The sequence below is a fragment of the Notamacropus eugenii genome, chromosome 3, assembly GCF_028372415.1.
Source record: "Notamacropus eugenii isolate mMacEug1 chromosome 3, mMacEug1.pri_v2, whole genome shotgun sequence".
NCBI lineage: Eukaryota > Metazoa > Chordata > Mammalia > Diprotodontia > Macropodidae > Notamacropus > Notamacropus eugenii.
Window position 1 is genome coordinate 195,645,341 of NC_092874.1, and position 24,245 is coordinate 195,669,585.

Here is a 24,245-nt window from a genome sequence, read left to right on the forward strand (position 1 = left end):
AAGCCCTTTATGACTCTTGCACAAGCAGACCGGAGGAGGGGAAGCGTTCTGCAGAAGCAGAGGCCGGGTTAGGTAGCGGAAGAGCACCAAGACCCCTCAGCCTTTTGGCCAAGAGCCTCAGCCAGCAGTCTCTATTTCAGAAGTAGGGAATGGGAGTCAGGGAAACCGGAGGCAGGGGCGAGGGCCGGTTTCACAGCTTCAAGTGTCCCCACGTCATAGCCTGTCTGCTTCACTTTAGCCTTGGGTCCCCACACTCTCGGCCAAGGCACTTCAGTCTGCCTCGGTTTCTTCCACCGTCAAACCGCTCGAGCCCCCCGCGCTGTTGCCAGGGTCCAGTGCTAGAAACCTAGGGGCTCCCTTCTCAGAAGGTTGTTTAAACGCATGAAAGGAAATAAACATGAGTGCAAAGGAGACTGACTGCTTGAAAATATAGTCATCGATGGAAAAAAAAAAGTCCGTGGACGGCGGGGTGAGAAGCCCCGCTGTGAGTGCAGGCACATGTTTTACAGAGGAGGAGACTGAGGCCCGGCCCGAGGCCCGCCCATGCGGCGCTCCGGGGCGTTCAGGGCCGATCTCCGCTCCCGGGAAGGCCAGAGGGTTGGCACAGACGGCCTCGCCAGTCGGGGTGGAGGAAGTCCGGGATCCTGCCCAGCAGTCCGCGGGGCGGAGGCGCCCAAGGCCTGTTTCGCAGCACAGGCCGTAACTAACGCTAAGCGCAGGGAAGGGCGGGCGCTGATACCGGAAGGCCTATGCTCGCAGGGCGGGGAGTGGGGGGAGAAGGGGGAACGGGTCTCCGCTCCGCGGGCCGAGGCCTCCCCTTTAAGGGGCCGCCCCCTTTAAGAAACCGGCCTTGTCCGCGCCCACTCCGCGGCCCCTTTAAGCGCGCGCCCCGCGGGGCCCCGCCCCTTCCTCCCCACCCCCCCCCTTCTTACTCCGAGCTTGGTTCCTTTAAGCGCGCGCCCGCTTGGGGGACCGCGCGCCCGCTTGGGGGACCCCGCCCCTCCTCCTCCTCTTCCCCCTAGCCCGCTCCTCTTTCCACCCTCGGCCGGCTCCCGCCCCCGCCCCCGCCCCCGCCCCGCAGCCGCACCCCCGCGCCCGCCCCGCAGCCGCACCCCCGCGCCCGGAGCAGGTCTGGCGGCCGGCGCGTGGAGGTGAGCGCGGGGGGCCGAGGGGAGCCCGCTCCAGCCCTTTCCCTGTCCTCGCGGGACCCCGGGGGCGGGGCTGGAGCCGGGGGCGGAGGCAGGAGGGGGGGCCCCCTCGTGGCAGACCGCGGGACAGGGGAGCGAGACCAGGTGGGGGTACCACGGGCGGAGGGGGCGGGGGAGGAGCAGGCTGGGGTCCCGGTCCAGCCCCAGGGCTCCCAGCCTGCCCTGCCTCGGCGATGTCCCGGGCTTGGTGTCCCCCGGGCTCTGGAGCCTTCCGGGGATATAACGGGGCCTGCTGACCTCTGTCCTCTGACCCCCGACCAGCCCCCCGCGAGCTGCGGATGGGGCGCTCCCCTCCGCCCCGGTCCCCGAGCCTGGGCAGCACCGCCTTCCCAGGGTGGGAGGGCGGGTGGAGGCTGTGGGGAGAGAGCAGGTCCCCCAGCTTGCTATGATACAGAGAGGATCTCCCTTTTCTCCCCACCACCCTAGGGCTGGAGTTGGGGTAGGGGTCCCCTCCGAGGACCGTGCTGAGCGGAGAACGCGGGGCTGCCCGCCACAAGGCCTGCGGTCATCATGGCAATGCGGGAGTTGGTGGAGGCAGAGTGCGGTGGGGCTAACCCCCTCATGAAGCTGGCAGGTCACTTCACCCAGGACAAAGCCTTGCAGCAGGAAGGGCTGCACCCTGGCCCCTGGCCCCCGGGAGCCCCAGCCCCCGAAGCGGTGAGTCTTCGGGAAGGGGGCACGGGAGGGAGGGGAGGCGGAATGTGGGCACCCCTCTGACCGCCCCCTCTTGCCTCTCTCCTAGGTCTCCAAACCTCTGGGAGTGGCTTCCGAAAATGAGGTAAACATGCACGTCTCCTTCCTGCTACCTCTTCTCTTGTCTCCTTGCCCCAGTGGGAAGAGCGCTGGAGTTACAGGACCTGAGTTCAGATTCTGTCTTTGCCACTTACTACCTTTGTGACCTTGGGCCTCTGGGCCCGCTGTCCTCAGCTGCAAATGAGGGATTTGGAGTAGGTGACCTCTGAGATCCTTTGTGACTCTCAAGCTGTCATTCTGTGATACCTTGTTGCCTCTAAGTCTCATTCCCCTTCTTTTCCTTCCCTGGCCTGACGTGCTTTGGCTCCCTCTCTTATCCTTTTGCATGCTTCTCACTGGAGTTTCCCGTTTTCTTTGTTTCTGTAGTTTCCACGTTCTTTTCTCTCACCTGTGGTCTTTGTATGCTCTAGTTTGCAGGCTTCTCTGTCTTCCCAATCAAGTTTTCCTATTGCTTCTTAATGGTGTCTTTCCTGACAGTTGGTGGCTGAATTCCTTCAGGACCAGAATGTCCCACTTGTGTCCCGGGCTCCCCAGACCTTCAAGATGGATGATTTGTTGGCAGAAATGCAAGAAATTGAACAGTCTAGCTTCCGCCAGGCTCCCCAGAGAGGTAGATCCATGGCCCAGTGGGAGGGAAGATGGCCAATTTTTGTGCCATTTTGGGAGACCCCTTACTAAGGGCTGGTCATTGGCAAGAAGACTTGGAGGTAACGGAAGAGACAGGATGTGGTACTATCAGTTGAACTCAACTTGAGTTGCTGAGCTTTGTTTTTGTTTTTTGATTTTTTTTTTCATTTTTTATTCATCTCTTTCTCTTAGCCCCAGGTGTGGCTGACCTGGCACTATCTGAGAACTGGGCTGAAGAGTTCCTGGCAGCTGGAGATGCAGTGGACGTAGCTCAGGATTACAATGAGGCTGACTGGTCTCAGGAATTCATAACTGAAGTTACAGGTGAGGCTTTAAATGAGGGAGTCTGTAACCCCCTTCAATGAAGCAGTCAGATTCATTTCTCCTCCCTTTTCTCCCCATTCCTCCCCAATCAGGATATAATGCAGTTTCAACAACTTGATCCTTAGGTCCACTGGCTCAATTTTATAGGCAGATGGGCCTTTGACTTCCATGTAGGCCAGGGGTTCTTAAGCTGTTCTTAAGGTTCTTAACCTTAACAGACCCTGGACTGTGTTTTTTTAAAAAATACTTTGATAACTGTATTTTAAAAAATAATTTTAAAATAGAGTTTAATTACTTTCATTTTTTCAATTAACAAGCTTTTAAAAAAATCAATCTGTCTCTCCTAACACTGTCGCTACATTGATTAAAAAAATTTTAAAGCCCTCAATACATAGCCTACATAGTCCAGCAAAGCAAATTGCTACATTTACCATGCCCAAAAAGGTATGTCATACTGTGCCATCTTAAGTTCATCACTTCTGTATTGGTGAATAGCTTCTTCATCCACATTCTTTGGAACTAATCTTTTATCATTGCATTGACCTTTCAAAATTGTTTTTCTTTATGGTGTTATTTAATAAATTATTCTATTTCTGCTCATCTCACTCAACATTAGTTCACAGCGTCTTCCCAGTTTCTTCTGAAAGTGTTAGTTTCATCATTTCTTATGGCACCGTAATATTTCATTCATTCATATCCCATAATTTGTTTAGCCATTCCTCAATAGGAGGATACCCCCTTAGTTTTCAATTTGTGGATATCATAAGATCTGCCCTTTTTTTAAAAAAAAAAATCGTTTTGTTGGGGTTTAGGCCTAGTAACGGTATAGCCTGGTCAAAGGGCATGCACAGTTTGGTAACTTTCTGGGCATAATTCCAAATTGCTTTCCAGAACAGTTGGACCAATTCACAGCTCAAGCAACAGGGTAAAAAGTACAAAAAGTATACTTTTTCCCAGAGCCCTTCTAACATTTGTCATTTTACTCTTTTGTCATCGTTATTAGTCTTACAGGTATGAGGGAATCTCAGAAGTACTTTAATTTACATTAAATTCTTAGGGACTTAGAGCATTTCTTCATATAATTGTTGGGAACTTGGGTTTCTTTTTGAAATTTCCTGTTCATATCCTTTGACCATTTATGTAATGGGAAATGGCTGTTAGTCTTACAAACTTGAATCAATTTCTTATGTATCTTGGATATGAGACCTTTATCAGAGAAACTTGCTGCAGAGATTTTTTTCCCCCACTTACATATTTCCTTTCTACATTAGATATGTTTATGTAAAAAACTTTTTAATTTTACTTAATCAAAATTGTCCATTTTATCTTGTGTGATCCTCTTTAATACTTATTTCATTCATGAACTCTTGCCCATAGATCCTTGCTCCTCTAATTTGTTTATGATGTGACTTTTTATATCTAGGTCAGGTTTCTGTATGGAGCATATCTTGGTGTTTGGTGTGCAGTGTTGGTCTAAACCTAATTTCTACCAAGCTTCTGTCCAGTTTTCCCAGCAGTTTTTGTCAAATAGTGAGTTCTTCTCCCAACAGTTGGGGTCTTTGGGTTTATCAGTGTACTACTGTGTTTGTTTGCTTCTTTATGTTGTGTGTCTAATCTGTCCCACTGATAGACCTCTCTCCTTTTTTTTTGACCAGTACAAAATCTTTCTAATGATTACTGCTTTATAGTAGTTTGAAATCTGATACTGATGACCCCATCCCCAACCTTCCCACTTTTTTTCATTTATTTGAGATGATTGCATTTTTGTTCTTCCATATGAATTTCATTATTATTTTAATGAAATATTCTATGAAATGTAAAATATTCTAATAGGTCTATAAATATTCTTTTGAGAATTTGAGTAGTACAAAAAATGAATTTAGATAGTATTTTCATTTTTATCATGTTGCTTTGACCTACTCATGAGCAATTAATGTTTCTCCAATTATTTAGGTCTGTCATTATTTCTGTAAAGAGTATTTTATAGTTAGGATAACTATTTTAAAGAGACATGTATGTTATGCATTTAAAAACATTATCCTAAGAAGGGGTTTATAAGCTTGCCAGAAGAGTACATGGCACAAAAAAGGTTAAGAATCTTTGATTTATATGATGGCAGGGAAGTGAAACTGGTTTTGGACCAAGAAAACTGGTTTGTATTGGTGTCTGATAAGGTAATGATTCATTGCTCTTTGGGGGTCAACCATAAACTAGGGTTGTAGAGAGCTAGATATTGGTCACCATTCTAGAACCTCATCACTGTAGTCTTCTCACACAGAGAAGTCAGGAGTGGTTAGCCATCTCTAGTTAAGGTTATGAGCTTATAGCTTGTCTTGGCTGTGTTGCCTAGTCACTTTGATCATGTTTTGGGCCCCTGACAGCTTGAGATAGGAAGCTCCCTAGGATCAGGGTAGTGACATGAAAGCCCTGGGCATTCTTAATTTATCTTCTGAAGTTTGATCAGTATGGAAGACTGTCTGTCGCCTCTGTTCTTTCCCCTGGTGCTTGGTGGTACAGCAACAGAGGAGAGATTTCTCGAATAGTGTAGTAGCACAGAAAGTTCCTATTTTGCTTTTGCCCTTTGGGAGAGCCAAGGGATTTGTAGAAGTAGGTGCTGGGGTTCTGTTGTTAAAGTTACCACAGCTGCCCTCTAATTTTAGGTCATGAGGATGTGACCAGAAGGCCCTCTTCTGCCCGTTGTTGGTTTTTTTTGTTTCACATATCTGTGAGGTTGTTGTTTTCTTTTGAAAGGATCAGAATTTGATTGGCAGCAAGTCATCTGGAAAAATAAAAGCTCCACAAAAAATGCTACCTGTGCTGGTATGGGAAACCTTTTCTAGGACTTTCTGCCATTTTCTGTCAAATTTCTGATATTCCCTTTTCCTCATTTGGGGAAAAAACTCCAGTCTTGAGACTCAGTTAAGCCAGATTACCTGAGAACATTTGTAGATGAAGCTGGAGAGGAGACAGCAAATAGAAGTGCTGGTGAACTGCCTGGATTTGGATTCTGCCACCTCAGGACTAGATACAATATATGAGCATTGGTTAAAAAGGGTTAAGAAGAACTGGAGCTAGGCTAATTCATACAAAAAGATCTGGGTGGTACTGATCCCATTTAAAATATTTTCAGCAGTTGATTCAAGATACGTAAAGAAGGGAAGATGCTAAAAGAAGAGAAAAGATGGTAGAGCAAGGTGATTCCCTTATTGATCCAATAATATTCCAAAAGACCGTGTCAAATGCTATTCCGTGTTTTTAAGCTTTGTTTGATATTGACACTCAGCAGATAACAAGTCATATGTTCACCAAAAGCCTTTGCCAGTGTCATGGAAGATGACCTTTGATGGACTCTAAATAAAAGAGAGATTTGATGGGGTGGTTTTCCTAAATATTTCTATTTGTGAATGATGTTATGCTGGTTGCATTGAATGCCCTTGGGGACTCGTCACTCTGATGCCAAGTGAATAAAGACTTTAAAACAAATAGAAAAAGACAGTACTATAATACAGAAGTCAACCAAGGAGACTTTTTAAGGATTACGTAAATATCATTTACCTGGACTGTAGCATACAGTTGGATGAACAACCTGTTGAATTACTCTAAGGATATGCATATCCTGGGTCAACACTGCAGGTGGATAGTGACCTGAATCCAGAATTGGCACCAGGTGAAGATTAGGCTGAATTGAATTTGACTATGCATACAGCACTTTTCAATACTCCTACCTTGCCTCAAAAGTCCATCTTTTTACTAACACCAGTTTTTTCTTGGTGATACTATTTGGCTACGAATAGAAGAATACCTTGATCTGGAGAGAATCACGGTTACAGAGCTAGTAGATGTAAGCCACCTGCAGCACGTGAGAAGCGATGCAAAAGACACATGTATGACACAGTGAAGGAGGTAAGCCAGGTATAAGAATGAGCAAAAATAAATGGACAATATATAGAAATGAATGGGAAAGGAAGCAAAGATCTTCAGTGTGATGTTTGGACAAGATTATAAGCATCTCAACCTATTCAGCTATAAGTTATGGAATATAGATATTTACTTATGTTTATGGGGATCACTAAACAAGGGTTGGAGGCAATCACAAGAGAAAATTGATAATTCTGATTACATGAAATTGCAGGCTTTTTGTAAGAAAAGAATTAATACAGCTAGGATAAGAAGGAAAGTGATTGATCTTTGTATCAACTGTTTGTAACAAGGATCTGGTTCAGAACATATAAGGAGGTAATAGAAATATATAAGGTCAGAAGTTATTCCTCTTTGTATAAATAGTCAAAGGATATAAGCAAATAGCTGTCAGAAGAACAGAGCTGACTTTTTTACAAAGGATAGTGTGACATAGTAAAGAGAGAACTGACCTTGCAATCAGAAAGACATGGGGTTTTGTCCTGCCTTTGACACATACTTGGCTGCATTATTCTGGGCAAGTCACTGACCCTCTTAGTGCTCTAGTTACCTCTTGAAGACTAAATTGTTGAGAAGGTGCTGATCTGCATTGGTAGAGGAAGTTTCCTCAGAAAATTCTCTGTGCCACTTAAATCACAGATCTAGTCCCTGTCCTTATGACCTTTACTTAATATTCAGGTTACATGCGTCTTTTGAACTTCATGTGGCATACAGTAGAATGTGTTGGTGTTTCCCTTTTTTGCTGCAACAAAGAGTGCTGCTTGTATGTTTTGGTATACATTGGAGCTTTCCTCTACGAAGTTCCTACTCGTATGCCTACTCAAGGAGGTAGCCCAGGATTTCTGAAGGCTATGCCATCAGAGTATGGATCTCTGGCACATTCTACCTAGCTAGAAAGACTTTGAGCGTGGTCCTGGTAACAGACGGTCTTTTTTCTCAGAACCAAACCAATTTCTGATGGAGAAGTACATCACTAGTAGGCTGGCCATCTGTTGAGGAAATGTCTTTGGCTGTGGCGACACTTTAGAGAAAATTGTTAAATGGCTCTCAGTTGTGTGTGGCCCTTTTCTACTCCTGTAGTGATTCAAGTAGTAGAGTATTAGGAAAAGTGTAATGGGTGCTAAGAATCACATGGTCTTTATACCCATGATGAACTTCAGTTTGACTGTTGATGTTCTAAGTGTGAGCTCCTTGTCCAGTGACCAAGAAGTGGACATATTGTAAGACAAGTCAAATCACATCTGTCTGGATATTCTTGCTATTAATGAAAGAAGATGAAAGAATAAATAGTTTTTGAAGAGGTCAAAAAAGTTGATGAAATAGGCTTTATTCTATCTCGAGCAGTTACAGGAAGCATTTCGTGGGACATTTGGTCATCACATTGTGCAGTACTAATGATGTTTGCTAAAAGAACATCATGATGATAATTGCAGCTTACACACTGACAACTTTTGCTGAGGATAAAATAAAGAAATTCTATAAAGAACTTAGTAATATTCTCCAAATAAAATTAGCCACTACTCTGATATTGGTGACTTCAGTGCAAAAATGGGAAAAGGTGAGGATGGGGAGAAACAAATGGGCAAATGTGTCTCAGGGGAAAGAAATGAGAAAAGCCAAAGTTATATTCCTTAAATGGAAGCCTCATACTCTTATATCATTCGTATTTTCTTTTTGAAAAAGATTAGTAGGTTCTGGACATGGTGAGCACTAAATAATAGCACGAAGAATGCAATGTTGTTTTTTTTATCATAACAGGAAGAAAACTTGTTATAGTTACCCCTGAGTCAGCTATGTATATACAATGAAGCCATTGATTCATCAGAGCTAAGATGAGAATTTGTAAAGAGAGAGAAATAGAAGAAAGAATAATAGTAAAAAAATTGGAATGCAATTAAAATGATTAACCCTTGAATTATTTAAATATGTAATTGAAAGTTAAAAATAGGAAATGGACAATAGAACCTATATCAACACCAAGCATAATAATTTTGTCCAGAAGCTTAACCAGTGTTAAGTTAATTGTCACAAGGAAACCAAAAGAACCCGGTAAGTTCCTCAGTCAGCAAACATCTAACTTGCTAAAAAGAGAGTTATCTTTCTTAACTGCCAATGACAAGAGTGGGTTAGAATATAAACTCATCTGTAAAATCTTACAAAGGAAGACGATGGATGATTATTAACATTGTCTCATAAAACAAAAGTGGTGGAGGGCAAAATCAGTTTAATCAAAGCCTGGCAAGAACTCCAGCTAAGCAAAATCATCTCAAGGGCATCCAAGAATGAAAATGGAAGGAGGAATACAAACAGAAAAGAAAATTAAAGTATTTGCAAAAGTCATTTTAGCAAATTTTTTTTTTAGTGGAACCACCATATTGGAAACCCTAACATCACAGTCCACAAGGTACTTATAGAGGATGTAGCAATTACACTAAAGCAAATAATGATGCAGCCAGATTGGACCAAGTAAAGAGATAAAGGAAATCTGTCCTGGAGGAGATATGATTATGAAGACATTGACCAATGCAAGGTATCTGAAGTAGGAGAAGAAACCAAAGGTATAGGAAAAAAATCTTAGACTCTTAATAGTGAAGAAAAATGACCGAGAGAACATTAGTAACTACCAAAACTGTATGCCTACTTTTCTATCAATTCAAAATCTATGAGAGTCATCTATATATGAATCAGGAACATCAATGAGGGTATTATTAGTAGGGAACAAATAAATTTTTGTGAACTGTTCAACAATGGATCACATCTTTACCATCTCACTAACTGAAAAATGTAGAGAATGTATCATCATTCTTCGTATTGATTACAAAAAAAGGATTTAATCTAGTAGAAACAATGCAATTTCAAGGTTTCTCAAAATCATTCAAGATCCTTGGAAGACTTAGCAGCAGAGTGAACCTTGTTCAGTGTCCCTCTGATAAGAATCAGATGAGGCAAAAATGTACGTTTGCCAAAGGCTTTTTTTGTTGTTGCTGTTTGTTTTGGAGTTTTGTTTCTGAGATTATTTTGCCTAGGCTGAAAGCTGTGCAGCCACTCACAAACAGGATCCCAATGATGATCTGTATGGACATTTTAACCTGATCTGTTTTTCTGACCTGGGTTTTGTCACCTCTCCTTAGGTAACCTGGTAGCCCTCTGCTTCTTCAAGCTCACTATATTAAGTACCAGACTTACTGCAGATATCCATTTGCAACTTAGAACCTCTGAACTTAAATGATCTACCAGCCTCAGTCTCCTCGAGCTAGGGATTACTGTCACGTGCCACCACACCTAGCCCTTGCCAAAGGTATGGACTATTTTGATGGAGGAGATCTAGCACAGATTTCATGATGGTGGGAGCCTTCAGATTCTCTTTTTTGCAGAAAAATGTGCTAGCTGCATCAGGACCCAGGACATTTTCAAAGAGATCTGTAATTACTCAAACGAGTGACAGACAAAATAGAAAAAAGATGTCTTGTCCAGATTTCAGTATAGATTTGAATAGGCATCCAATTGAACTTGCCCAGTAGTTACATATAACTTATTTGTCTATCTGGGACAAATAGTATAGATACATACTGAGCTGGTTCCAGAGTTGAAAAATAGCAGCAGGCTAGATTGCCTTTAGTAAATTGTAGTGCTCTTTTACTCATCTCAAATTTTTCTTGCAAGGGCCTCTCTTTTTTCAGTACTAATACTTTGCAAGTGATGCAAAGACATGGAATACCAGTACCTCTTAAGAGCTAAATAATCTCATCATGGTGTCAGCAGGCTATACCATATAACTAGTGAGAAATGCTGACAAACATGAGCAAATGGTGTCATCAAGAAATTGAGTGATAAGAAGAGAGAAGATGGGCTCTTCACATGACAAGAGCAAGGGATGTCAGGTGGCCAACCAGAGTATTTCACTTGTACCCTTATGATGTCAGGAAGAAGCATGGAAAGCCTCCAGTTCATTGAGTTGGATATCCTCTTATGATGAATTTTTAGTTGAACCTGGTCAAAAGAATAGGCAGGTGTAGGTGGGTTGTGATCTGCAGTGTTGGAAGTCCCAAATTGATGAGAGCACAGATCCGTTTGAGTATATTAGAATTTGGTTGCTCTCTGTTCCTTGGGATATATGCCCAGTAGTAGAATTATTGGATCAGAGGATCATTGTAGTTTAAACATTACTTGTATAATTCCAAATTGAAATCCAAAATTATTGGAGCACTTCCCAGGTCTACCATCAGTGCAGCTGTTTTCCTGTAACCCCTTCAACAATGACTGTTTCCTTATTTTTTTCGTCTTTGCCAATTTACATGGTGTGAATAAAGTTTCAGACCTGTTTTAATTTGCCTTTCTTAGATTGCTAGTGATTTGTAGCATATTAATTTCTTCTCTAGCTGCTCCTGGAAAGCATTAAAATGGATGGGAGTGAGTAGTGAAATTGTTTGGGCTCTCCTTTCCTTAAATATTCCCACTTTTGTACCACATAATAGATATTCAATAATATTCAATAAATGTTGGAAGGAATGCATCAAAAAGTAGAAGGAAGCTGTTCTTAGTCACCTTTCCATCACTCATTTTTCCCCTACTCTAATTCCTTTCTCTCACCTTATGTGCTTTCACAGGAAGGTGTTAGGTTGTGAAGAGGGCCAGCCCAGGGAAAACCAAAGAAAGCTTCCACGTAGTAAAAAGCTTGCTGGTATACTTTTTTCCATTATCAGTGTGATTTTGTTATAAGTGTACAGTGTATCAAAGTTAGAAACTTTCACAGGCAGAGAGAATATTTATCCTCTTATTCTGACCTATGAGATTGATGTGTGTTGTGACAGATCCCTTGCTGACCCTCTTTGGCAGCCATCCTACACTCACAGCGTTGGCTGTGAGATTAGAGGAACTTGGAAGTGACTTTTCAAAGCTAAGGTGGCAATGGGGCCTGCTTCCTCGAGGCTTCTTCTAAGACAAGTTATATTGTGTTCCTGCTTAACTAGCTCTTTTGAATGTTCTCTAAAATTGTATTTCTCAAAAGTGGCATGAGCTGTAGTTCTATGAAGGCATTTTGAAACTTAATAACAGGCTACCAAAGGAGATAGAGTGAAATGTTGGGTAAGGAATGACGGGTAAGCAAGAAGGGAAGGATTAGGGGTTATTTTTCTTCATGAGTGAGAATGAGGCAAGTGGCTAGATAATGAGAAATTGGTACTGTAAATATCAAGCACTTACTACATATACCCATCAAATTGGGCACCCGAGGATAGATTGGCGGATACAACTCAATAAAATGGGATCTGACCTTGAGGCACTGTTTTCAATGGTAAAATCATAGATACAGAGCTATATGTGCCTTTAGTGGTCATCTAAAGGCCCCTAAATTTTTTTTACCCCCTATTTTAGTTAGGAATAAGGTAAAGAAATGTTGCTTGGGGATATCTAGGGAGGGCAGTTTAAAAAGCAGTACCTGAAACTGGGAGAGTGTCTTGGGCAAAACAAGTTTGGGGAGCATCCATTTTTATGTTAGATATTACTTGATGGTCAAGTAGATTCAAAGGGATAGTGGAAATGCCATGGAAAGTTGTGTTTTGTGATTTTCTATATAATCCTGAGGGGTTTGAGTAGTTTCTCAGTAGGAAGAGTGGTAGGCCATATTTTCTAGTATGTAAGCACCACTCTGCTTTTTACCCCTGTGGGTATGTGTGATCTTTTGAAAAAATTCTTCCCCTTCATAGCCCACTGTTTCCAGACTGCTGTTCCAAATCATGTAGAGAGGAATAATTAAAATTAAAGTAAAACCTTGGTAACAAAGATTTGTCTTGCTCTTTAGTTCAATGTTATATTTTATCAAATAATAACAATTTGCTTCATATTTATTTCGTATTCTGTAGGTAGAGGAAAATGATGTTCCTTAGGATGAGGTATCGTTGAAATTAAATGAGTAATCAAAATACTGTATTTTGATTTCTTCCAAGGGTTTGGAGAAGCATGCTTTCCAAAGAGTTAAACATGTTCCTAATATTTTCCAATGTATACTTCTAACCTACCTAGGGAGAAGGGAGGGACTAGAATTTGTGCTTTTTTGTTTTACATGTTGAGAAAGGGAGGTAGATAGTGAAGGAAGAGAGGGGTGAACTTTGTCTAGGTTGCCTGTTAAGTGGACTGCAGAGCCAGCAGTACTGTAGAATCAAAGAATCTTGATTGTAGCTCTGGTGGGGGGAGGGGAGGGGGAGGAGAGGAGAGAGAGAGAGAGAGAGTGTGTGTGTGTGTGTGTGTGTGTGTGTGTGTGTGTGTGTGTGTGTGTCTACATTCTGTTTTGATCTTTTCCATTTCTTGAAGATTGGGTAGATATTGAATATAATCTAGTTACATCTGTTGTTGTGTAGGAAAGTATCCACTTTCCCTAGTTAGAGGATAAATCTCCATCCTTATGTCTCTGCTGATTTGACCTTCAGGATCCTTTTCAGGGTATTCATCTGGCCACACTTGTTTCTGGACATGAGGAAAATAAAGGATGAAGTCCAAGTGTGAGGCAGGCAGTGTCACATTCTACTTGCAGACTGTCTTCATTTATTTGTTAGAGCTTTCCCCTTCCTTTTTCCCCAGCATCTTGTGTACTGCTTGCCTCTAAGAAAATATAGTGAATGAAAAGATTTTAGAATAAATACTTGAGGAGTAGGGATAACAGTCTGGATTGCCTGATTACCAGGTGGCTTCTTTGCTTCTCAGATCATCTGGGTTCTGTATTAACTGGTAGGGCTGACACGGCTCCTCCTGCTGGGGGCATGTGGTTCCTGCTTTATGAGGCTCCTGTACAGAATGGGGAATGAGCTCATGTCTTTGTACTCCGAAAGCACCTGAGGAGAAGACAAGAGGCAGATAGCAACTTTCTATTGGTTCTTGAATCTGGGTAGGGGAGAGCAGGTTAGGCAGACTCAATTCCTCTCTCTGCCACCTCACAATCTTTTTCTCCTCAGTGAGGATGTTCGTTACAATGGTACTTTGTATTTTTATAGAACTTTTGGTTTTTCAACCTGTTTCATTGATACATTTTGTCTACCTGTCCTTTCCCTCCTCCCCTTCCAGATCAAACCCTCTCTTAAAACAAAATTAAACCTGATGCGGACAGTGTTTATGATATTTTGTGGTAGTGATTTTCCACTCTTCTGCCAGGAGGAGGAAGCATGTTTATTTCCTTTTTCTCTGAGATTGTCACTGTTTTTTCCATCACTCAAGAGTTTGATTTCCTTTTAGTCATCTTTTCATTTATGTTTTTTAGATGTTGTATATCATTTTCTTGTTTTGATTACCTAATTTGGTATCATTTCATATAAACCTTGCTCATTGCTCTGAATTCTTCCTCGTTGTCATTTCTTGCTGCATAATTTTTCCCATGTGCATGACATTCATGTACCATAGTTTTTCATTCCCCAGTTGATGGGCATCTACTTTATTTCTGGTTCTGAGGGCCACTGTGAACATTTTGGTGTATGTTGGACCTTTGTTTCTGACTTTGGCATCCTTGGGGCACTGTTCAGTAATGGTATTGTTGAGTCAAAGACTTTCATTAGTTTAGTTATTTTTCTTATGTAATTCCAAATTAAATTCTACTTTGCAGCCTGTCTTCCCACAGCCCTTTCAGTATTGACTGTTGCTGATACTGACTATTCCTAATTATGTGCCAGTTTTCATGGTGTGAGGTAAAACCTTAGAATTTTAATTTGAATTTCTCTTACTATTTCAGTATGTTTTTATGGGGTCATTTATGGTTTGCGGTTCTTTTGAAAATTGTTGATCTCCTTTGCCCCCTTTCTATTGAGATTGACTCTTTCTGTTATATATTCAAGTTATTCTCTATATGGGGCTCTAAGTTTTATAAAGTGCTTTCTTTCCAACACTTTATCACTCCTCTGAGGTAAGTAGTGTAAAGACTTCTCTCCACATTTTACAAATGAGAAAACTGGGCCTTGGGGAATTAAATATCTTGCTTAGGATCACATAGCTGAAAAATATCAGAGCTGAAATTTGAGCCCAGGTCTCTTGGCTCCATGTCTAGCATTCCTAGCTGCTTTGGGCCTGACCTCCCCATGTGGCCTCATGACTTGTTCTTTGACCTTCAGAAACCTTCTATCTCTAACTTCCGGAAAATGGAGATTCATTAGCCTGGTTAATCCAGGGAAGTGAATAGGTTTTTTGAGATACGAGGAATAGAGAAGCCATCTAGTCTGTACATAGTATTCCTAATTTCTCTGTTCTCTGGCTGACCCTGTTGGTTCTCCAATCTCCCCTGATCTCTGCAGACCCCTCATCGGTGTCCCCTGCCCGCTGGGCTGAGGAGTACCTGGAACAGTCAGAAGAGAAACTCTGGCTAGGAGAGCCTGAGGGAACAACCACCACTGACCACTGGTGAGTCCTGGCTGTTCCTTCCTATACTTCCAAGGAAAGATTTCAAGCAATAATTTTTATCCCTTCAAACAGTTCTCATTCACATTTACATGCTGTCTTCTCCTAGCCTCTTATTCGTCCTTAGCCTCTTGAATTCCTACTTGTATTATATCCAACATAAGAACTCTGTAAGTCCTGCCCTTAGCTCACTAGTTGCCCTGTCTTTCTTACATCATTTGTGATTCCTTATTCGTTCTAGGTTGTGTATTAGGAAAGGAAGTAAAGGAGGCAAGAATTAAGTATCTAATATATGCCAGGAACTGTGCTAGATGTTTTACAAATGTTATCTTAATTGATCCTTATAACAACCCTAGGAGGTAGTTGGTATTATTATCCCCATTTTACAGTTGAGGAAACTGAGACAGACAGGTAAATTGACTTGCCCAGTGTCACAGAGCTAGTAGGTGTTTGAGTCTGGATTTGAATTTGGATCTTCCTCACTTAAGGTCCAGAGCTCTATCCATTACACCACTTAGCCTTAGAAGGTAATAGAATTTGGAAATACATCTTATTTTCCTTCCCTCATTGTTTCTTTTTAATATATGTATAAATTTCTCTTTAACTGAGAGAGAAAGATGTCTCTTAGGGCTCAGAGTGGGTGTGCATAAAGTGGTTGTTTTTTGGAGCATCAAATCATTCTGTCCTCCTCTGGCCCAGGTACAAGGAATATCTTCCTGATGAAGACCTGCAGTCCACTGCCAAAGACTTCGTGGCCAAGGTGGATGACCCTAAATTAGCTAATTCTGAGGTGAGCCTCACCCCGCTGTTTCTCTGTTCAGGAGAGTTGAGCATGGAACATAGGGAATGTATTCTTTTACAGTGTGTTCTGTCCTGGGAAAAGGAGATGAGACAGCAGGTCTTTTCCTACAGTCCTCTCCATTCTTTTAGTCTCTCAGTCCTGCTCGGGGTTCACATGCTTCCCTTTAGTCTTGAGCATGTAGTTGATCTGTTCACCTTTGATCCCTCAGATGCCTTGTCTTCACTTACCCCTTGCCAGACTCCAAGCTTATTCTCCATGGCTTATTCCCTCCATCTCCCTCTTTGATCCTAACTATATGCCACTTGCTGAGCTACTAGATAGTTACACAACTGTGCCAAAGGTGTCTACTAGAAATTTGTTATCTTATCGCAGCTTTACCCTCATGATTGCATTGCAGCATTCTTAGCAGCACTCTTCTCTAATTGACTTCCTCATACTCCCCTACAGTGGACTTTTCTCTCCTCAAGCCCACTCAAGGCACTGTCATACTCTAGGATTTCATCTCCCATTTTACTGAGAGGATAGAAGCCATATTTGTGTATTCCCTTTCTCACTATTTGACCCCTCAAAATTCCTTCAGCCCATTCTTTTATTTCCTCCAGTTTCCAAGGAAGAAGAGATCACTCTTCTTTGCCAAAACCAACCGCTCTACTTCTGTCCTTACTTCTCTCCCTTCCTTCCCCTTTTATGAATTTTACCCTCTCAGTTATACCCTGTTTTTCTTTAATCACCAGTCTCTTCTTATTTGCTGTTTCCTTCCATTTTCTACAATTGTGCACAACTCTTCCCCATCCTTAAAAACCCCTGCCATCTCAAGCTGTCATCACACATCTCTTTTCTCCTTCATAGCCTAACACCCAGAAAGAGTTGCCTACACTCTTCTCTCTCCTGTATTTCCCACTTATTTCTCCCCTTCCTCCCCTCCAAAGTGGGATTTGAACCCATGTCTTGCTTAATCCCAAGTCTAAATGCTCTTTTGCCACACTGCTTAGCAGTTGGATCTCAGAGTCAAAGACTGATGGTCTCCTAACTGCCAAAACCAATAGACTTTTCTTCCCCCTCATTCTGTTTTTCCCTCTTTGCTAGACTGCTGAGCACTTCTTCCTCCTGACCACACTTACTTTCCCCAGCTTCTGTGATATTCTTCTCTCTTGGTTTTCCTCCTACTTATGTGGCCATTTCTTCTTGGTTTCCTTTACAGGATAATCATCTATCTCCCAGCCACTAAGCTTGGTGGCTCTCAAAGCCTCTGTCTCTTTCCAGACTGTCTTTGTCTTGACCATCTCATAGATTTGATCCCTAATCTTCTAAATCATTGCCAGCTACTGTAGAATGACTCTGCCTGGATTTCCCACTGTCCTCTGAAACTCAACTGGTCCACAACAGAACTTTCTCTCTGTCTCTTCCACTTCATCTGCCTCCTTCCACCTTGCCTGCTTATTTTCAAGGATATCTCCTGCTTCCACTCACCAAGGTTTGCAGCAGAAAGAGTCATGGACTCTTTCCTCCCCAGCATCTGCCATCCAGCCAGTTACACAAGTTTGGTCAGTTCTACTTTGACAGTGCCTCTCACTTATATCCCTGTTTTTTTCCTAGATGTGTTGCAACTACCCTAGTTCAGGCCCTCATAATTTCTCCTTTGAACTATTAGTGTAGTCTCCCCGTCTTCAGATTTTCCTTTTTTCTTATCTGTCCTCTGTGTTGCTGTCAAATTACTGTTACAAAGACACAGGTGTGACTGTATTGCTCCCTTGCTCTACGTTTTTCAGTGGATGGTGATTTCCTTCAGGATGAGATACAAATTCCTCAAGTTGGCATTAAAGGACTCCAAAATCTATCTCCAGTCTATATTTCCAGACTCCTTTGGTGTTACTTCCTTTCATGTGCTCTGTGTTCCAGGCACACTGGCCTGCTAACCCTTCCCCAGACTAAAGATTGCTTCTTCTGTGTCTGGGCCTTCTTTGCACAGTCTGCCTCCAGGCTACCTTGTAGCCCTCTCACATTTGCCTCTTAAATAGAATCCCTCGCTTTCTTCAATTATTGGCTTAAATGTCACATTTTATGTAAAGCCTTTACTGACTCCTCCTCCTTCAAGTTATTAGGACCCTACCTCACCTCAGATCATCATGTAATTACTTGTCTGGGTACGTACTATATCCCTGCAGTAGCATGTAAGCTTCTTGGGGGCAGGAATTGTTTTTTGTTTTTGTATTCCTAATGCCAGCATAGTGCCTTGCTCATGGTAGGCACCTAATAAGTGCTAATTGAATTAATTGAATTCCTTTCCAAAAAAATGAGATTTGAGATCTGTCCCATAATTGCCCTTTCTCTTTCTTTCTTTCTCTGTCTCCCTCTCTCTCTCTCTCTCCCTCTCCCTCCCCCTCTCCCTGTCTCCCTCTCCCTCTCCCCCTCTCCCTCTCGTTCTGTCTCTCCCTCTCCTTCTGCCTCTCCCTCTGCCTATCCCTCTGCCTCTCCCTCTCCCTCGGCAGTTGGGGTTAAGTGATTTGCCCAGGGTCACACAGCTAGTAAGTGTCTGAGGCCAGATTTGAATTCAAGTCCTCCTGACTTCAGAGCTGTTGCTCTATCCACTGCACCACCAAGCTGTCCCTGCTTCTCTTTTCTCATGTCCCTCCCAGCCACTTTCTGTTTTGTGGTTTCTCTTTGTTGCTGTCCCCCAACCTTAGAGCCCAAGGTCCTTTCCCTTTGTTCTTGGCTAACTGTTACAGTGTTTATCTTCTCTTGCCTGGAGCTGGGTATATTCAAGGAGAAGGGAGTGTGCAGGGTCCTTTCACCCAGGGTTGAGGGCACACACTGGGCAGTTCTCTCCCAAGTGGCCTGTGTGTGTCTCTGTGCCCCAGTTCCTGCGATTCGTGCGGCAGATCGGAGAGGGGCGGGTGTCCCTGGATGCCAATTCGGGGTCCAGCCAGGAGCAGGCAGAACAGTGGGCAGCAGAGTTTGTACAGCAGCAGGTAGGACCTTGTCACAACCCAGCCCAGTCTCAGCCTCAGTGTCAGCTCCTTCTCCAAGTTATGGTTTCCCTGTCAGTATTCTATGATCCCAGGTGGGGAGAAGATGGTCACTGACAGTTTTTCTGTCGGTACCAGCTCCCAGCGTGGGTGGCAGTGGGAGCTGATAATATTCAGCTTGAGGGGCCTTTTGAAAAGATAAAGATCTTGTGCGTGGTGGTAGAACATTGACTGGCCTTCTACCCTTTATTTCTCACAGGGCACATCAGAGGCCTGGGTGGACCAATTCACACGGCCAGCGAATGTGCCTGCCCTTGATACAGAATTTGAAAGAGCCAAGTCAGCTGTAGAGGTGAGAACAGAGGCCCGGAGCAAGGCCTCTTATGCTATAGACCCCTTGGCAGCCTAGTGAAAACCATGGACCCCTTCTCAGAATTTTGTTTTGTTTTGGTGTTTTTTGCAAGGTATTTGGATTAAGTGACTTGCCCAGGGTCACACAGCTAGTAAGTGTTAAGTGTCTGACACTGGATTTGAACTAAGGTCCTTCTGATTCCAGGGCTGGTGCTCTACACGCTGTACCACCTAGCTGCCCCGGAATAATGTTTTTAAATGCATAAAATCAAATACATAGATTTAGGAGAGAAACCAATTTTATAGAAATACAGTTATCGAATTTTTTTTTTTTTAAAGTTCGTGGATCACAGGTTCAGAACTTCTTCCTAGAGGAATTCTGCTATGGATAAGGGCCCAGTCAGTGGAATGAAAGACCAAATAGGAAGGTTCCTAGGAATAGTCTTAGAAGATAGATTCACCTAGGTCACAGCAGCTAACTCCTTTTCTCTCCCTCATGTACCTTCCACCAGTCTGATGTGGACTTCTGGGATAAGCTGCAGGCAGAGTGGGAGGAGATGGCTAAGCGGGATGCTGAGGCCCACCCTTGGCTGTCTGACTACGATGACCTCACTTCTTCCTCCTATGATAAGGTAAGCACGGTTGTTCTCTGCTCTCCTTTTCTCCTTTTCATGTACTTTTGATCTTCTCTTCAGATTGGAGCTAAAAGGACAGCTACCAAGTGCACATTTGCAAGGACTATTCCTGTGAACCTTCACGTGAAAAGAAGCCTAAATAATCATACTGTCTTCCTTTGTTAATAGAAAATCATAAATGCTGAATGCCAGTGGTTATAGCTTAAGTCTGTCATCCTGCTTTATCAGAGTTGTCAATGTATGGGATTTGGCACCATCCAGGAAAACAAGGAATTACCTGTACTGAGAGGAAAATATTTTGTTATCAAACTAGAAAGATGTGTTTTGTTTTGTTTTGTTTTTTAAAAACAAGAATGTGCAGAAGACTGCAAGTCTTGATCTATGGAGGTTTGACTCCAGTGGCTTTGAGGGAAGGAGGGTCCTCTGTTAATAAGGGACAGCAGTTACCTATCAATGAAGGATCAGGAATGATAGGATCAGACTGTGAATCCTCCCTGTTCAGAGATTGGTATCTCCAGATACCAAACTAACTATCTGAGATACTTAAAGTTGGCAATTTTTTTTCCATTCTAATTCCATTCTTCAGATGCCACCCCAGCCAAGGTAGTGTCATTAATTAATAAGGATCAGGGTGAAAACAGAATCACACAATTTAAAGTTGTGAGGGATCTTAGCAGCCATCTGCTTTAACACATATCCAACAAAAGATCTCCGGCTTTAATGTATCCCATAAATAGTCTTCCAACCTGCTCCTGAGGCAGGCCATTCCAGTTTGGGATAGCTTTAGTTTCTCCTTGGTCTGCCTTCTGGGGCCAAGCAGAATAAATCTTATTCTGCTTCCATAGCGCAGTTTTTCACATATCTCATAACAGCTGTCATGTCTGTCTTCAGTCTTCTCTCACAGCCTTTTACCAGTCTGAGTGGTCTTTACCTTTCTTGAATCTAACCAGATTTCTCAGTGTCCTTTATATGCTTGCCCCTAAGCACACTGTCAAATATTCTCTGACCATGATAGAGTGCAGAGGGACCAGCCTCCCTCTGGATGGAGGCTGGGCCTTTGATGCTGCCTGAGCTCCCAGGAATTGGGTTTGGCCACTATATCACAGGGCTGTTCATGCTGAGTTTATGGTCCAGTAAGACCTCTGGCCCATTTTCAGAGCGATCTTTGTCTACCCATCTCCCCCCCTGTAGAGAGTGAGCAGTATGTGGCAGATTTGTGAAGCTCTGTCCCTGAGTGGTCTCTTTGATTTTCACCATGACTTTGCAAGGCAGGTGATGTCTCAATTGCCACTTTACAGATGAGAAAACAGTCTGAAAGAAGAGAAATGACTTGCCTAGGGTCACACAGCTAGGACATTCCTTGAGGCAGAACTTGAACTTGGGTCTTCTTCACTTTTAAGTCCTGCACTTTGTGCACTGCACTGGAGCTGTTGCTCTCCTATACTTGTGAAGTGCTCCCATTCTGTGTTTGTGAAGCTGGTTTTTGTGAATCCACGTTTAAGACTTCGTATTTCTCTCTATTGGATTTCATCCTACTAGATCCAGCAGCTACATAGTGCGGTTATTATAATAATAACATGGGTTTTGTCTATTCTTTATTATGTTATAGTTTCGTGCTATGTATGTACCCATGACCAGTCTATTGCCTATGAGAAACATGTGAGATAATGTGTTGCCAGTTACTAGTTTCTAATGTATTTTTCTCTTTGGTTTTACATATATTATATAACATTTGAAAATAATATTTTTCCCGATGGTGAAAAGGATACAAATGCAAAACCCACAGTTTTGACAACTGAAAATTCACAGTTGTTTTGCAGTACTTTCTTATATGGAGAGTGTTGTCTTTCTTGGGGTATTTTAGTTAGCTGCTGAATGAATACATTGGATGTATTCGGGTTTCAGTTGGAATTTTACATAGCTTGCATTTTAATTCATTGGCTCTTTACTGTTTCTATTAACCATAGCATTATTTTAATACATGTTATGATACCAATGTAAGAAAATAATAGTTAACATTTTTATAGCACTTACTGTGTGAGGCCCTGTATGATGCACTTGACATATTCTGTCATTTGATCCTCACAACTATCTGGAGAAGTAGGTGTTGTCACTGTCCTTGTTTTACAAGATGTTCAAGGGCTTGCCCAGGGTCACACAGCTCCCGGAGTGTGATTTCAGCTCAAGCTGGATTTGAAATGAGATCTTCCTCAGTGTTGGGGAAGTGCTTACTCTCTCCACTCACTACTCCCTCTGGCTGCCCACTTGGTCACCTAGTAGTAGACAGACAGCTGACCTTAGATCCAGGAGGGCCTGTGTTCAAGCCTTGTCTCGGCCACATCAAGTCACTTAATGTGCTCTGGTAACTCCCTAAGACTTCCGTTTCAGAGAAAATACCAGCCTGTGCTGGTAGGGAGCTTTCTTCATATGGGAGTTCTCCATGCCAGTGAACTCAGATGTCCAGTTATCTTTGTCTTTATTAGACTAAGCCTGTCTAGAGCTTTTTGGATCCCAGCTCTTTTTATCTCATGTGATAGCTATCTCTCCCAGGTTTTATGTCATCTCAGATTTGATCAGCATACCTTCTTTGCCTTTCTCCAAGTCTCTGATTTAGAAAAATGAAACAGCTCTGAGCCAAGCACAGATTGCTGGAACACAGCACTGCAGGATCTCCTTCCAAGTTAAAATTGAACCATTACTATTTCTTGAAAGAGGGTTCTCCAAGCTCTGTCCTGAACCTGCTTGCTTTTCATTTTGCTCTCTGCAGTCTCACTTGATGATCTTTTAAGCTCCCATCATCTCTAGTATCTATATTTCTAGCCCTAGTCTCTCTTCTGAGCTCTGGTTCCATGTCACCAGGTGCCTTTTGAACATTTCAGAACATTCAGAGCAACACTCATTATCTTCCCCCCAAGTCTCCTGTCTTCCTTACTTTCTTACTACTGTTGAGAGCACCACAGTCCTCTCTGTGGTCCAGGCTTGCAGACTTGGTGTTATTTTTGACCTCTTCCTTGAACTTATTCTACATGTCCAGTTTGTTGTCAAATCTTGTTGTTTCTGCCTTCACAACATCTCTCATGTACTTCCCCTCCTTTTCTTTCAGTCAGCAACCATTTATCAACCACTTATTATGTGCCCATCACTGGGAATGCACAGAAAGGCAAAAATAATCTCTGTCTTCCAGAAACTCGTGTTTTAAAGGAAGAGACAGCATGTAAATAACTAGGTACATATCAGATATATACAGTGTTCAGTTGTTTTCTCAGTCATGTCCAACTCTTTGTGACCCCATGTGGGGTTTTCTTGGCAGAGATGTTAGAATGGTTTGCCATTTCCATTTCCTTCTCTTGCTTTTTACGGATGAGGAACTGAGGCAAGCAGGGTTAAGTGACTTGTCCAGGGTCACACAGCTAGTAAGTGTCTGAGGCCAGATTTGAACTCAAGATGACTTCCTTACTCTTGACTTATGCTGTATTCACTGTGCAACCTAGCTGCCCTCTATACAGAGTAAATAGAGATAATCTCAAAGGAGAAGGTGCTGAGGTTTAGGGGTGCTGGGACCCCAAAAATAACTCCATGCAGGTCCTGCTATATGGAAAAGTTCAAGCAGAGTTGGGGGGAGGTGCTCCAGAGCCTGTACCCCACCCAAGGGAGTAAGAAAGGTCTCCAGTAGAAGGGGAGAAGTTAGCTGAATCATGAAGAAAGAATAGGGGAGGTAAGAGGTGTCAGTGAGGGGGCAGGAACTCTCTGGGTATTAGAGATAGGAAGTTAAATGTTTTAGGAACTGCAGTGGAGCTAAATTGTGGTGGAGTGGAAGGGGTAAGAAGGCTAGAAATGTAGAAAGGGGAGAAAGTAGAAAGAGCTTTAAATACCAGAGGACTTTATTTTGATTGTTAAGTCATGAGGGAGCCCACCAGAGCTCATTGAGCTGGGTGAAGCTAGGAAAAGGGCTCCAGAGAACTAGAAAAGTCACTTGAGCAAAGAGACTGGAGGTAGATGGCACAGATCCAAGGCTGACCCAGGGCTCCGTAGGCCAAATACAGAGGCCAGGAAGTGGGTGGCCTTAATGGGACTGACCCTGCCCCCAGATGAATCTTCAGGGAGAATAGGGTAGGTGTGGCAGGAGGGTGTGGAGCCGGGAGAGTCTTGGATCAAAGTCCCTGGGAAGGCTCTACAGCTAAAATAGAACTGGAGGTGGGTGTCCTGGGGCTGAGGTAGGGCTTCCTAGGAAGTTTGGAAAGAGCCGCTGTTATTTAGGTAATGTCTCCCTGAGCATGCAGAACTTTGG

General features: G+C 43.0%; 1 protein-coding gene across 3 annotated transcripts in view; it reads left to right on the top strand.

The window, feature by feature from the left end:
* The first annotated feature begins 1,051 nt into the window (after nt 1-1,051).
* PEX5 (peroxisomal biogenesis factor 5) overlaps nt 1,052-24,245 on the top strand; it is a 43,049-nt gene continuing 19,855 nt past the window's right edge. For 2 of the 3 annotated variants that reach the window (XM_072653873.1, XM_072653874.1), the window contains exons 1-10: nt 1,052-1,151; nt 1,635-1,865; nt 1,951-1,986; nt 2,439-2,571; nt 2,781-2,912; nt 15,101-15,206; nt 15,903-15,993; nt 18,864-18,974; nt 19,231-19,323; nt 19,835-19,954. In XM_072653873.1, the coding sequence (XP_072509974.1) occupies nt 1,719-1,865; nt 1,951-1,986; nt 2,439-2,571; nt 2,781-2,912; nt 15,101-15,206; nt 15,903-15,993; nt 18,864-18,974; nt 19,231-19,323; nt 19,835-19,954 (969 nt within the window). In that variant the 5' untranslated portion in view covers nt 1,052-1,151; nt 1,635-1,718. The remainder of the gene's footprint in view (nt 1,152-1,634; nt 1,866-1,950; nt 1,987-2,438; nt 2,572-2,780; nt 2,913-15,100; nt 15,207-15,902; nt 15,994-18,863; nt 18,975-19,230; nt 19,324-19,834; nt 19,955-24,245) is intronic. The other variant, XM_072653875.1, reaches the window with a different exon arrangement.